Source organism: Triticum urartu, chromosome 7A, assembly GCF_056163025.1.
Source record: "Triticum urartu cultivar PI428250 chromosome 7A, HENAU_Tu73, whole genome shotgun sequence".
NCBI classification, from domain to species: Eukaryota; Viridiplantae; Streptophyta; class Magnoliopsida; order Poales; family Poaceae; genus Triticum; species Triticum urartu.
The window spans coordinates 225,384,242-225,399,053 of NC_141879.1; the positions used below are offsets into that span (position 1 = coordinate 225,384,242).

The window sequence follows — 14,812 nt, forward strand, 5'->3', positions numbered from 1 at the left end:
TTAAAAAACACTTGAATGGTTGCAACAACAAAAAAGGAGAATATGATGTGAAGATCCCACCCCATATAATTGGTCGGACCGAACGGTCCAATCCCTATCTGGCTCCTCACATGATTATCTTATGTATGTCATGATGTATCTATGCCTTTGTGATTATCTTATGTGAGGACCACATCCAAATCACCTTTATGGGCTCATCCCATTCATCTTAACCAAACACCAAAATTGAACCATCTCATTGGGATGGTCCCAGTCCACTCATATCTACACCTTCAACCAAACATTGTCTTATTGATGTCCCAGATTAGGCCAAAAAATGACGATAATGTCTTATAATAAACATATACAAAAAGGGTGTTGCACAGAGATTTTTCTGCTGCACAATGGTAGACCGTTATGATCTTACGATCAAGTCCAGTCGACCAATGCCTGGCGGGGCCAATAATTTAACACTTGTGAACTGTGAGAGAGACATCTAATGAAGTGGTAAGACGGCTCCCGCAGAAAAAATGATATGATACGACAGCTGGGAGGGAGTGTGCGACGCGGGACCTATGAGCCGGCATCTCGACGAAGAAGGCGCCGTGGGCTCTCTGTAGTGGTGGTAGAACAGGCGGCTACAAATGGAAGCGGCCAACCCAGGAGTAAAGTCTGAAAGTAATCTGAAAGCGCAATACCCTGTCGCCCATGACAGACGACCTCGAGATCTTCTCTTAGCCAAACTAAACCACCAGCTCACACGTAAACCTCGCCGCTTAAACCGCCTGCTAATCCCGGTGCGCGCCGTGCGTAGTGGACGACAGCCGAGAGCGCATTGAACATGCCCGGGAAACAGAGCACCGCCGTCGCGTCCACGTCCCAGCGCACTCCACAGTCTCCCCGGCTGCGCACCGAGGCCTGCCGCCTGCGTCTGCCTGAGAAAAGCGAGAGGATAAACGTGCGAGGTGACGAGGAGTCCTCCTCGATCCCACCCCCATTCTCCGATCGTCAACGGTTTCTCTGGCTTACGCGGCAGGGCAGCGGCCATCGTGATCTCACCTCGCCCCCTTGCGCCCTCCCCGTTTAGTTCCTCTGGCCTCCTTCCCGGAACGGGGCCAGCCTCCTGCGCGCGAGGGTTTCCTCTGAAGAAAAGAGGTGGGGTTCAGAAGGAGGTTCATGTTCCTTGAGAGGTTCGGTTTGCGGACTCTCCTTTCATCTTTTCCCTGTCCTGATTTTGGTTGGTGGGGTTTTATGGTTTCCCCGTGTTTGATTGGTGCCCTATAATTACAGGAAAATGAAGTTCTCTTGGTTTTAGCCCACAGGTTCAGAAAAGGAGAAGCTCCTGAGGTTGCTCATTGTTTTTGCTTAATCTCTGGCCTCTGGCCTCTGGCTAGCATTTCTCTCCAACGCTGGTTGCTTGTCTCCGTCTGATCCAACGAATTAATACAGGTTCTCTTCAAGGGGAGGAGGTCACAAAAGTGAGTTGCTTCCTCAAGTTTCAGATTCTTCTTTTTTGTACCTGAGTTCTCTACTACTCCCTCCATTCACAAAGTTTTACAAGGTACTTATGTAAATAGTGTCAAATTAACATTGAAATGTATAGAAGGTACATATGTTCTACTCCCTCCGTCCCAAAGTAAGTGCCTTATAAGTGTCTTAACCTTAGTACAACTTTATACTAAAGTTAGTACAAAGTTGAGACACTTATTTTGGGACGGAGGGAGTATCTAATAAGACAACTTAAGTTCTTCCTATTTTATTTCGGATATGGTCAAAAAGGGATGTATTCAAGAATTTTTCTTACATGCGCTAGAAAGCTTAAAGTGTTGTATAATTCACTAGATTTATCTAGTTCCAACTATAAAAGAATGTTTTCCAAAGAAAGCAGTCGGTTGGCCAAACTATTGGCATTTCACCATGTATGAAGAGCACTCCACGAGTTGCGGCATAACTAATTGTTTTCATACTTGATTGGCCACTCATGCTAATGTTAGGTTACTTTCGAACTGCAAGACAATGGTGTCAGACAGTGACCAGGAATATGCCTGATAATAGTCTATCTGACATATTCCTTAGGGAAATACCTGACATACTAATGTGTTTTTTTAATGTATATGGTTTACCTTTTCTAGTAAAAATTATGCACTTGCAGCTTACGTACCGTCATCATCTCCTTTCTTTTGCTGAAGATACTTATTGTGCTACAAATAACAAAACAATGAAAGTTTGCATGTAGGGGTTTATTTGACTGTTGATTTTAACTTGCCCTATTTTGACAATCTATCATGGTTTTGACAGATGGAGAATAATAATGATGGAATGTTTGGTACACCTGAGCATAGCTCACATCCTAAGGTGCAGATATTAGATTGCTAGCATTTCCATTTGTTGACAACTATTTCTGCTTACATATAACTGTTTGTATTTTGTTGTAAGGTGAAGTTCATATTTTCTTGTCCGATCATTATTTGATTGCTGGTAATTTGTCATGCCACTCTTTCTTAGAACTGGGGACATCTGCGGTACAGTAAAATGGTCATGAGTTTTTTCAGGCATTAATCCAGTACTTCCCATCATAAGCAAGAATAATTGTGTATGGTTAATATATATGTTTAAAAATTCCGTACAATGCTAAATGCTGTATCCAAATATGATTTCAAAAACTATAACAGTGTCTCAAATGATTAAGCCTGAAATAGTGGAATTTCTTTCATCAAGCACATACTGCATTTAGCTTTCGTACTAGTTGGCAGTTGTAGTAACAACTTAAAAGAGCAGTATGTTTTAACTACCATTTCATATGTTCATGGTATTATTTATTTTGTTACATAATTTTCACCAGGTACTTGTGCAAACTCTCATATTCGGCTAGTTTTCAGTTATTGTGATTATTCTTCTCTGACCCTGTTTTTGCAGGTTCACAGCTTGATGTGCAGTGAGTTGAAAATGATGTTGGATAAAGTTACTTCTATTCTTCCATCAATAGAAGCGGCTCAACCAGGATGTAAAGCTGGCATAGAGGAACTATGCAATCTATACAGCATAGTTGACAAAGGGAAACTTATAATCCAGAACTGCATTGAGTGTAGTAGTCTTTATTTGGTATGTCACTCTGCATTGAGGATGTTAAACCATTTTATTTATATTTTCTTAGTCTTTTTCTTGATTAAATGGGTTTCCTTTGCTACTCATGTATTGTCTTTTGATAGTGAGCACACACATTTCAGGCTATTACGGGAGAAGCAACAGCAATGCGATGCGAAAGGATTAGAAACTCGATGAGGCGGAGCTTGTTCCTGATTCAGAATATGGTCCCGTCTATGTTGGCTGATCAGGCTAGTTTACTGAACTTTATAGATCACTCAATAGCAGGCAAACTTTTTTCTACGCTGATCATTACTAAGTACATGGTTTGCTCGCTAGATGTAAAAGAGAGTAATTCTCTGGCGAACCATTTGTTGGAATGTCAATCAAAGTAGCCTGAGTATGGGAAACTAGCATTCACATATTTTTAGTTGGAGGTGTATCCAGTATTTGCATATGAGTTAGACATGCGTTGTCTGCAGAAATTTCTGCTTACCAAATAACTGCATTTATTAGTACTACGCCAATATTGATCAGGTTTTAAATAGTATATTTACACCTGACTATTTGTAACAGGTTGCTGATGTACATAATGATCTCCGAAATATGAAATTCCTTGTTGATCCAGCAGAAGAAGAAGCTGGAAAAGCGGTCTTGAAGATGCTTCGACATTCGGATGCAACTGAAGAACTTGAAATGCATACATTCCTTCTAGCATGTTCAAAGTTAAATCTGACATCACAGAAAGCTATGTTAATCGAAAGACGGGCAATCAAGAAATTACTAGATAAGATCAACGGCAACGATCCCAAAAAGGAAGGTATCCTCAGTTTTTTCCTGTATCTAGTCAGGAAGTACGGAAAGAACAGCAAGCCTGAGACAGGTGCAAAGAATGGAACTGCGAGTGAAACTACATGCACAAATGTAATTTCTAGTGACACCGGTGCACACAGAAAATGCATTCCAGGTGTGAACTCTGGGACAGGGAGATATGATGATCAGAATAATTTGTCAGGACTTGCTACACCACCTCCAGAGCTCTGCTGCCCAATATCTATGAAGCTGATGCATGATCCTGTGATAATAGCCTCTGGACAAACTTATGAAAGAGAAAATATCGAGAGGTGGTTCAGTAAAGGATACGATACTTGTCCTAGGACACAAGTAAATTTAGAAAACTTTACAATAACTCCAAATACTTGTATGCAGGCTGTTATTTACAACTGGTGCAAAGAACAGAAGCTTGAATGCACTTATTTGCCCGAGCAATTTCATAATTACTCCCTATCAAGTTTGCACGATATCTCGGCGCCCCTGATTGCTCACAAAAACTTTGATTACATGATCGAGCATAGCGGTTCATCAGTTGCATTATCTGGTGCTAGTTACTTATCATCCCCAGTTAGGGAAACAGATGTGCCAAAAACTAGTTTTACCCGGTTTTATTCAAATGTCAATTGCCAGTTGTATCTGTCCTTCTGCAACTTTGATAAGGAAATGTTTCTGAATTTGTTTCAAGAACTCTCAGAGCTCCCGGTGGAACTGCAAAGGCAGTCTGTCAAAGACTTAAAAGCTGTCCTGAATAGTGAAAATGAGGTTTGGCAGTCCATGATCTCCAATGGCTTTTTAGAAGCATTCCTTGAATTTCTTAAGAATGACAATCTCAGAAGCACATTACAAGCTCAGAAAACTGGAATTTATTTTTTCCTTACGTTTCTTTGCAATAGCAGGTATGGATATATCTTCATTTATATTCTCCATTTGCAGATATTAGTTGATGTTGAAAAGAAGATATTTTCTTTCTAAAAGAAAAATAATGATTCTCAGCAGTAAATCGCAAGTCCATAAGAAGTAGTAATAAGACCTTGTTTTGGATGATGACGCTCTCTCTGTTTTTCAATTCAATTAAACTAGTTCCATGCTCCAAAAGTTAGGAATTCTGTCCTATGCTTTTGCACAAAGGCCTAAGATCCTATTATGTAGTTTTAGTTTAGTTTAAAATGGATATTTGTGATGTTTAATTTTTTAATTTTCATCCAGGACTAGAATTTTATCTATCACTGAAGATGCAGTGCGGCTGATTGTATCGCTTGTTGATTCTGAGTTAAAGCTGGAAGCTTTGCTGATACTTCATGAACTGCTGCATCATCCAATTTGTCGGGAATCTCCTCTCATGGCCTCGCTTGTGGCTCCTTCTGTGATTGTAGCTTTGGATACTGGAGACAATGAGTGCTTGCAGCTCGCTCTAAAGATGATCTTCGAACTGTCATCCAGTAATGACGTAAAATCCTTACTTATTTCTCCAGGCATAATTGCCAAGCTGTCTACATTGCTCAGTGAAGTAAGCTTGACCGAGTATTGCCTGAAGATTATGCGGAACTTATGCGAAGTGAAACAAGCTGCTGATCTTATCATCAGATCAGAGCATTATATCGGTTCAATTTCAGATCATCTAGACACAGGAAGCCGCAGTGAGCAGGAGCATGCATCTGTTATCCTTCATACGGTATGTTCCCGCAGCACCGAGGCGGATCGTTTTCTTGTGATGAAGGAAGGTGTCATACCTGCCCTTGTTGATCTGTCGGTTTATGGAACTGAGGTGGCAAAAGCGTCTTCAATCAAGCTGCTTCAAATCTTGGGGGGCTCAGGGGTAGCTCATGCTGCTGTCGATGGTGGAGTAGAGAGCTCACCCAATGGGTCGATCTGCAAACAGCCGATATCCAAATCTGCTCGGTATATCTCAAGAAAGCTCAGCATTTTCTCAAAACCCCGGTCACGAAATGTCCTCTGAGAACTTAGTGATTTTTTGTTTTTTTGAGAATCAGAACTTTGTGAATTTGACAACACTGACCACCTGATGCAAATGGGAGCGGGTAGTCGTGTCCAAATGAAATGCTTAATGTGGGTACTTTTTTGACCGAAATGTATTTGACTAGAGTTTGTATTTGCACATGTTCTTGTCTTTCTTTGCTAGGGTAAGAAAAGGGGGGTTTAGCTCATAGGTCTTGTGTCAAAAAGGCTTGCACTCTGATGCATGCTGTTCCGTGTAACAGATACCTGGAACGTGTGTTGATCACAGAAATTCCATGGGAGATTTTTCATTGGAACTGGATCGAACATGGGTTATGTGAACAGCCATACTGCTTAGTTGATTTCTGTGAGATTGGGACCTGGTCAGTGCAAGGATTTTTCTTCTTGTGTAGAAAATGTGTAGCTCCCTCATCGGCACAAAGGTAGTGTTGAATAAACTTGCGTTGTCTAGTTTAGGTGCTATGTCACAGCGTTTTTGGCTGCCATGGCAGCTCTTTTCAGTTCAACAATCGTGCCATGGCAGAAGTCTGCGTATCGACTGCTCATGTGCATTGTTAGTTGATTAGGTGCTTTGCCCGTTGATTTCCGGTTAGCACGGTCATGGGATGCTCTTCGTCCTCTCCACCATGCAAATGGCGAAGGAGGATTGGGATGCGGAGGATGTGCATGTGCTCGATTGTGGTGCGCGAGGCAGAGGCCCAGGGTCTGCGTCAACATTTCAAGGAGATTCGGTTCAAGTCCGGTGAGACCGTCGATGAATTCGTCATCCGGTTGAGCGGGCTCGTCAACAACCTGGTGCGGAAGTTTCTTCGTGTTGCGCCCCACAAGTAAGCTCTGGTGGCGCGCTCGATCGAGACCCTAGGGATGGCACCCGCTGGGTTTGGGTACGGGTGGAGCTACCCCGTACCCTTATCCATCCTCTTTGATCTTACCCATCACTCGTACCCATACCCGTTAATGGGTACAAGTTTTCTCCATACCCTTTACCCGATAGGGTAAATGGGTATCCACAAATAAAAGTACCCACATGTGCACATGTCAACTTGAGCAACAAATAGTCATAAACGACAACGCATCATCATAATTTATAAACAGCAGCACATCATAACAACATCATATGCTTATAAACAACAACACGTCATAAGCATCAACACATTCTTATAAATAGCAGCACTTGTAGACAGCAACACATCGTAATTCCTAAACATCAACATATTCCCATAAATAGCAGCACTCACTCATAGACAACAACACATAAAAACAGCAACACACTCATAAACAGCAATGCATAATCATTTATTTTAAGTTCACAAACTCACGACAAAGTATGAAGGCAATTTGACCATACATAAGGCCACAAATTAAGCATCACAATAAAGTTTCGACACTGTAGCAAGCTCAACTAAAATAAACTCGAGCAATCCAGCGGTAGCATAACGAAGACCGTAGCGCAATAAGTCTTCAGTCTCGAGCATAACTCGACAAGACCATGTCTCTACGTCTCAAAGGGCAAAAGTCCTAGTTGGAAACATGAATATAGTCAATGTTTAGGATTTTTCTTGTAGAAGGTACAGTTAAATACTCAATTGGCAAAGGAAATGTGTTGGTGAGTACCAACCGGCATCCCCTCTTGAATGTCTTGAAGGTAAGTTCAAAATTGCATCTCCTTTATGAGCATCTAGAACAAAAAAAATTATACACACGACGAGATAGTGATTAGCAATAGATAATAAATTCTAAATTTGAAAAAAGTACATTATTTGCTCACCTTTTTGTTTGTTTCTAAGCCAATCTTGGGAGCACATCAAAACTTCCACCATATTAGGAGTTAGGCGGCTCCTATGCTCACTAAGTATTCTGCCACTTGTACTAAAGACCGACTCTGAAGCAACTGTTGTCACTTGTAGAAGGTACAGTCAAATACTCAATTGGCAAAGGAAATGTGTTGGTGAGTACCAACCGGCATCCCCTCTTGAATGTCTTGAAGGTAAGTTCAAAATTGCATCTCCTTTATGAGCATCTAGAACAAAAAAGATTATACACACGACGAGATAGTGATTAGCAATAGATAAATAAATTCTAAATTTGAAAAAAGTACATTATTTGCTCACCTTTTTGTTTGTTTCTAAGCCAATCTTGGGAGCACATCAAAACTTCCACCATATTAGGAGTTAGGCGGCTCCTATGCTCACTAAGTATTCTGCCACTTGTACTAAAGGCCGACTCTGAAGCAACTGTTGTCACGGGAATAGCAAAAATATCTCTGGCGACCTTCCTTAATGTTGGATATCTTGTTCTAGCTACGTTCCACTAATCCAACACACTAAATACTTCTGTGTATGGCACTAGGCCATCTGTCAAGTACATATCTATTTCACCTTGATGTCATTGAAGATGTTCATGATGGCTGGAGCTTTCACTGAAGAAATCAGTTCTTCACATGGTTTATATTCATCTACTTCCACTTCACTCCTTTATGAATGAATGCAGTCTAGCAACTAATGCATCAACCAAATCCACACATTGTCATAAGAAGATGGCTCAATTCCATGGAGCATGGCAAAGCAAGCTATCAACATATGCCTCTTGTAACGAGGATCAAGAAGTGTAGCCATCCCCATCAGATCTTGAATGTCCTTCCAATACTTGTCAAATTTAGTATTCATTTCCTCAGAGAGTTTTTTTATAACTGAATTGCTAGAAATGGCCCACTGTCTCGTTTTCATTTTAATCTCATAGATTTTAGGGAAGTAAACATTAGAAGTCACATAATCACTTCCAAAGAACAACTTAGTTATCTCATCGAATAATCCAAGTCTCTCCAACATCTCTGCAGCAAACTCCCATTCTTTGGCACTAGGTAAATGCTCATATTGTTTCTCAACATGATTTGCACGTTCAAAATCAACTCTGTATGGTAAAGCTGCTTCTAGCATCATGAAAGTTGAGTTCCACATAGTTTTGCAATCACGAATCAACTTTCTTGTTATTTTAACTTTTTTAAAACTTAGCCATCTCCTCAAACTTACCGAAAGTTCATGAGGCCAATCTCAAGGAAAAGGATGTGGCGTCTATATATTGAATCCCACTGATGTTGTATCTTACCAACATAGGCAAGAATAGCAACAACATCTGCAAAAATTTAATCAGAATGAGACACTGGGTTGTATGGAGTAATATGGAAGAACAAAGTTAAAGATGATGCACCAATGATGCTTTTGTCCCGTAGCGAGAATATGGCCCCAAATTGTGGGAAGCACGATGGACAAATTGTCGATGTTATCCTGTGCACCGACATCCTAACCTCGGTTCTAGCATTTAGTGTGATGACAAACTCCATGGCTAGATACCAGAAATGTCCATATGGTATCTCCGTGGGGTTGAACCCGACGCGAGTGAAGTCATGTGTTATGCCGGTTTGTAGCATGGTGTTGAAGCAAAACGCTTGGTTGTTGTATGCGATCGCTTCCATTTTTGTTCCCTAATATTTTTTATAAATCATAAAAAAATCCGAGAACAAAACTGTTCATCAAATGTGTATATTAAAAAACGTGTTGTAAGTAGTAAGTAGTAATGAGTAATGTCTTACATCCTGATCCAGTAGTATACACTAAGGTAAATGTTCTCCATTGGCCTTCCACAAGACCCTAGTATGAATGGTCCAACAATTCTGATAGATATGCTCCATCTGGACGCTCTGAAAAGTCAAGTTCCTGTGCATAGAATAGAATGAATGGATGAGGTAAATAATTAAGCGGTGATGGCCAACTGCCGTATAGGCTGATTCATCTATCTTGCCTGTTCATCGGAGGGATGATAGGTCAAGGGATGACAGGAACCGGCGGCAATGCCATCACCCTCTTAGATGTCGTCAATCTATATGAGGTTACCATGGCCGTGGAGGAGATGGCTGAGCCTAAGATAGAGACATAGATGGTGGTGCGGGGCATTTTTATAAGCATAGTGGGTAGCGGGAAAACCAAATAACTTTCAAATTTTGGTTTTGGCGGTATAGGTGCTCGTGGGTGAAAAATCTCTCTCGTACGACCCCCACTCCTTGAGCGATCGCGGTAGTTATTTGATCAATCTTTGACAACCTAACAAACATTGTTTATTATCTTTAGTAACCAAACAAATTCATATCTCCCTGTAATCAAGGCCAGTATCCCTCAATGAGCATGGTTTCAGTGAGATTCGAATTTTTGTTGGTCAAATGGAAAACATGCTCGTTGAGGGATGTTGGCCTTGATTATAGGGAGATACGAATTTGTCTGGATACTAAAAATAATAAACAATGTTTATTAGGTTGCTAAAGATTGATCAAATGACTACTGCGATCGCTCAATAAGTGAGTCGTATGAGAGAGAATTTTCACCCACGGGCACATAGACCACCAAAACCAATTTTTTAAAGTTATTTGATTTTTCCGCCGCCCACTATGCATATAAAAATGTCCTGCACCACCATACATGTCTCCATCTTTCTACATAGGCTCAGCCATCTCCTACACACCCATGGTAATCTCATACAGATTGACCTCTAAGAAGGTGATGGCATCGCTGCCGGTTCCTGTCATCCCTCGACCTACCATCCCTCCGATGAACATGCAAAATAAATAGATCAGCCTATACAGTAGTTTGCCATCACCGCTCAATTATTTACCTCATCCATTCATTCTATGGACAGGAACTTGACTTTTCAAAGCGTGCAGATAGAGCATATATATCAGAATTGTTGAACCATTCATGCTAGGGTATTGTGTAAGGCCCAAATGAAGGAGAATGTGGGATACCTTCAGTGTGTACACTACTGGATCAAGATGTAAGGCATTACTCATCACTACTTACAACATGTTTTTAACACACACATTTGATAAACAATTTTGTTCTCTGATTATTGTTATGATTCATAAAATTATATTAGGAAACACAAATGGAAGCGATCGCATACAACAACCAAACATTTCGCTTCAATACCATGCTACAAACCAGCATGAAATATGACTTCACCCGCGTCGGGTTCAACCCCACGGAAATACTAGATGGACATTTCTGATATCTAGCCATGGAGTTTGTCATCACACTAAATGTTAGGACCGAGGTTAGAATCGACACAGGATAGAATCGACAATTTGTCCACTGTGCTTCCCACAGTTTGGGGTCATATTCTCACTACGGGACAAAAGCACCACCTCTGCATCATCTTTAACTTTGTTCTTGCATATTACTTTATACAACTCGGTGTCTCATTATAATTAAATTTTTGCAGATGTTGTTGCTATTCTTGCATACGATGGTAAGATGCAACATTAGTGAGATTAAATAAATAGATGCCACGTCCCTTTCCTCGAGATTGGCCTCATGAACTTCCCGTAAGCGCCATTTAGAATTTGAGATTTTCATATGCTTCTTTTAATTTTATTTACATATGTTTCTCCAATCCTAGTTGGGGAGTTGGTAGGTAGTATCGCCGCTTCGTACCCCACCCCTCGTTCTGTCGATTGCTGCATTTTTCTCCATTTTTTCATTAAGTAAGGCGCAGGGTGGGATTCACATCCCGTTCCCAATCTGAACTTGCCAAACCGCTCCTCCTTCCACGCCTCCTCCTTTCTTGTAGCATATGAATTAACTACAACATCTTAATTTTCTTTTCATGGGTTTGGCCATAGTTAGAAACCAAGCATTATGTGTGGATTAGTTCGACGCAACGCAATATGAGGGATACACGTGCATGGCCTACGAACAAGAAACGAGAAACCAATCTGTTTCGGAGCTGATTTTAGGGATACTATGGGAACCTATTTTAGGCAATTGGCAATCATCAGGTAAATCTTATGGCAAGTGGCAGTCATATAAACAATATATGGCAATAAGCAATGTGTAGCTAATCCTCTACCAAAGCTCTCGCACAACATGATTTGGCAACAACCACCATTATCAACCACAAAAGCAGGCCGCCGCACTGCCTTCATAGGATGTGCGTGCACTCCAACATCGCGAGGCACCACACCCCTGCCCAAGGTGTGTCGCACTGGAGGAGAGGGCCTAGGAGAGGGCCTGAACCATGCCGCAGCTCGCTGGGTATTCGGGAATGAGGTCGGTGTGTCTACCTGCCGCCGTTTGGACCCCGCCGATGTGGCGAATCGACCGCAACAGACCAAGGTAGTCACCAAAGGGAACCCGTCGTCCACATCGTTGCCGGAACACCGGCACATCGGGATCTGGCATTGTCCGCTTCCCATCCCTGCCATACTAGAAGCCATCCGTGGTACACCATCGTCTCAAGTACTCCCACGCTGCATGGAAGCCTCGGCGCCAAACACGTCTTAGAGGAACCATGCCAGTAGCGGCGTCATGAGAACGACGCCATCAGCAGCTCCTTCCAAGGGATTCGGTCAGGAGAAGTCGTTGTCACCCGTCATCGCGATGGTGGAGGATGTTGTTGGACGCGCAGTTGGCCCATTAATTTGGTAGTGTGCTTGTGGAACTTTGTGAGAACTTGTACGAGTATACCATTAGGAACCTTAATGTAGAGAATGAAAATTGTAAGATCAATATCTTACCTATTTTAATATTCTTTGAGAAACATCCTAAAAGAGTACCAGACATATTGTTAGTTCTTTGTTGACACCTATTGTTCTTAATGAACCTTAATGTTAACAATATGTTGTACCATAGGATCAATGGAAAGAAGGTTCGGTTGTCCAGTTGATGCTACTAATGTTGGCTCTACCAAAGTATCTCTTCTGCATGATATCTTCTTAATTATGGATCGCGTCATTTTGTGAAAGTCAGTATCTCGAGACCAAGCAGGCAGCTTAGCCAACAGTGTAGGACGATGTAGTGCTTTTGGAATCAAATTATTGGGTTGGTACTGTAAATTCCGAATTCGTTTGTTAACAAATGTGAGGAGTGGGAGAGGATCTGCATTTATATAATTTACTTAGGTTGAGGTTCAATTTTCAAGATCCTATTGTTATTTATTCTTTTTTGTTGTAATAATTTACTAATTATAATATTTTTCATTTCTTCTGGATAATCTATTATTTTTGGATTCATGGGAACAAGATGAAAGAGCTAACCGTCGTTGTTTTACACCAGTACAATTGCTCGAGAGGCGGAGCACTTGTATAGTAGGTGCATTAAAGAGCAAATCAAGTGGGCTGAGCCCTCGTCAGGGGCGGACCCAGGACGAAAACTGAGAAGGGGCAAAGATGTGTAGTATATATTTTTACGGGAAGATCTATAGACACTAATGGTTACACTATTTACACAAACTAGCCACACAACTACACAAGCATACATATAGGGAGGAATAATAAGCAAAATCATATATTTCGTTGTAGTATAATTTCATCATACACATAATTATGAAAACTTTATTGCAAGAGTAAAAGTAGACTAACCATTTAACCAGCAATATGTTGTTCGTAATCTTCTTGAATAAAATTTCTAGCCGGCAACCTGTAAGAAAAAAAGTACATGTTAAGAGAGAATGTAAACATTATAATGAAGAAATTAATTTAAACCCATTACTTCATCCTGTTCATCGCAGAACAAATTTTTCATGGAAGCATTTTACTATCACTTCATCGTAGATGATATCCAACATTTCTCTTCCACAAAGAAAATGTTACGTAAAGCATTCTTCACAAACTTCATAGCGAGAAGAATCTCTCAACAGATGGATGAGGTTTTTCCAATCTTCCTAGGTTGAAACTTAGTTGCATGAGGCTCATAATGTCCCCATGTATAATTCTTTGTTCTTATGTTTATTGAGATCAAAACATGTAATTCTCTTACTTTTAGATAGATCCCAAGGAAGCTTGTTCAGATCAATTAACTGAGACATGTTGCAAATTGTAGATTTTACAACAAACATAGGAAAACCCTCCTTTAGCTCCCCTGCCAATGTCAAAAGGTTGAGACATTAAATAAAATATCATACTGAAGGCAGATACTACCTACAGATTTATTCCTCTCTCACATACTCAAACTTATTTTGTACAAATTATTCCATGAAGCTAGAATCAGTTAACCTAGTTATCAATTGGTATATTGTACACAAGGTTGATATTTTAAATAAAACTCGCCCAATTCCTAACTCAGAAATATAGAAGGAACAACAATTTGAAAATTAAAACTGAAACTAGAAAAGATGTACTTATCCTAGGGCTTATCTCGATTGATCAATAAGACGCAGAAGAGCATCACAGATAAAATTAAAAGGGCCATAGATCGACAAACCAACCGGGCATCACAGATAAAATTGAAAGGGCCATAGATCGACAAACCAGCCGGGCGACCGTCAGGCGGCAGTTGCGCCTAGGACTCATCATCAGGTCTCAAGGTGGCAATCGGGTCGGGTTTGGTCAGGTCAACCTCAACCAAACCCATGCCTGAATAACAATCGTGTGGATCCCTTGCCCACAACACTACCCATGGATCTGAGGTTAGACCCATAACCGAACCCACGGGGTCACCCGACCAGACCAAGTCACCCATCGTGTCAGTGTAACAAGATTAAATTTTCACTGTATTTGTTTTCAAATGAGACACACAGGCAACTACTCTGCTCCCTTGTTGTTGTGGTTGTCTTATATAGGCATCCGACCCTTTGTTTCCTACTCCCACGAGCGAGGTGGTACTATATCAATGAAGACTACTGCGCTGCATATAGCAGTAGCAGGGGGCCAGCCAGAGTATAGTGGAACATGGGCCAGATGCTTTTAGCTTGCACGGGCAGGACATGGGCCAGGTGCTTTGTACTTTGTTTTGACGGATGTGCATGTGCCTCACGCTGGAAAGTCCCTTTCTTCTGTTTCTGTGCTAAGTGCGTTGGCCCATGCATGTATAGATGACACTTTTATATTTTCCTCTATTTTTCTATGTGGCTTGAGCATAGATACAAAATAATTAGTTAATAATTACTCGCTCCA

At 41.0% G+C, this 14,812-nt stretch overlaps 2 protein-coding genes across 8 annotated transcripts; one reads left to right on the top strand and one right to left on the bottom strand.

Moving 5' to 3' along the window:
- Window positions 1-712: 712 nt before the first annotated feature.
- LOC125520033 (U-box domain-containing protein 45) lies at window positions 713-6,336 on the top strand. 5 transcript variants are annotated; one of them, XM_048684824.2, is made up of 8 exons: window positions 713-1,169; window positions 1,270-1,326; window positions 1,429-1,540; window positions 2,278-2,334; window positions 2,896-3,081; window positions 3,207-3,314; window positions 3,640-4,793; window positions 5,104-6,336. In XM_048684824.2, exons 4-8 carry the CDS (start codon window positions 2,278-2,280, stop codon window positions 5,852-5,854), a joined length of 2,256 nt encoding a protein of 751 aa, XP_048540781.2. In that variant the 5' UTR covers window positions 713-1,169; window positions 1,270-1,326; window positions 1,429-1,540; the 3' UTR covers window positions 5,855-6,336. The 5 variants fall into 5 exon arrangements, with proteins under 5 accessions (XP_048540781.2, XP_048540779.2, XP_048540783.2 ...); XM_048684822.2 differs by having other exon boundaries at window positions 1,429-1,457; XM_048684826.2 differs by having other exon boundaries at window positions 713-1,134; window positions 1,429-1,457.
- Window positions 6,337-6,935: 599 nt separating this feature from the next.
- On the bottom strand, window positions 6,936-14,431 carry LOC125520034 (uncharacterized). 3 transcript variants are annotated; one of them, XR_015609875.1, is made up of 7 exons: window positions 14,168-14,431; window positions 13,677-13,778; window positions 13,280-13,337; window positions 7,986-9,006; window positions 7,643-7,894; window positions 7,493-7,552; window positions 6,936-7,392 (listed from the first exon to the last, which is right to left on the bottom strand). XR_015609875.1 is itself a non-coding variant. In XM_087532530.1 (4 exons), the coding sequence occupies exons 1-4, from the start codon at window positions 14,210-14,212 to the stop codon at window positions 12,336-12,338; spliced, it is 309 nt and encodes a 102-aa protein (XP_087388656.1). In that variant the 5' UTR covers window positions 14,213-14,431; the 3' UTR covers window positions 9,359-12,335. The 3 variants fall into 3 exon arrangements, 1 of the variants encoding a protein (XP_087388656.1); XR_015609874.1 differs by having other exon boundaries at window positions 13,677-14,431; XM_087532530.1 differs by lacking the exons at window positions 6,936-7,392; window positions 7,493-7,552; window positions 7,643-7,894; window positions 7,986-9,006 and adding an exon at window positions 9,359-12,396 and having other exon boundaries at window positions 14,125-14,431.
- Window positions 14,432-14,812: the final 381 nt, after the last annotated feature.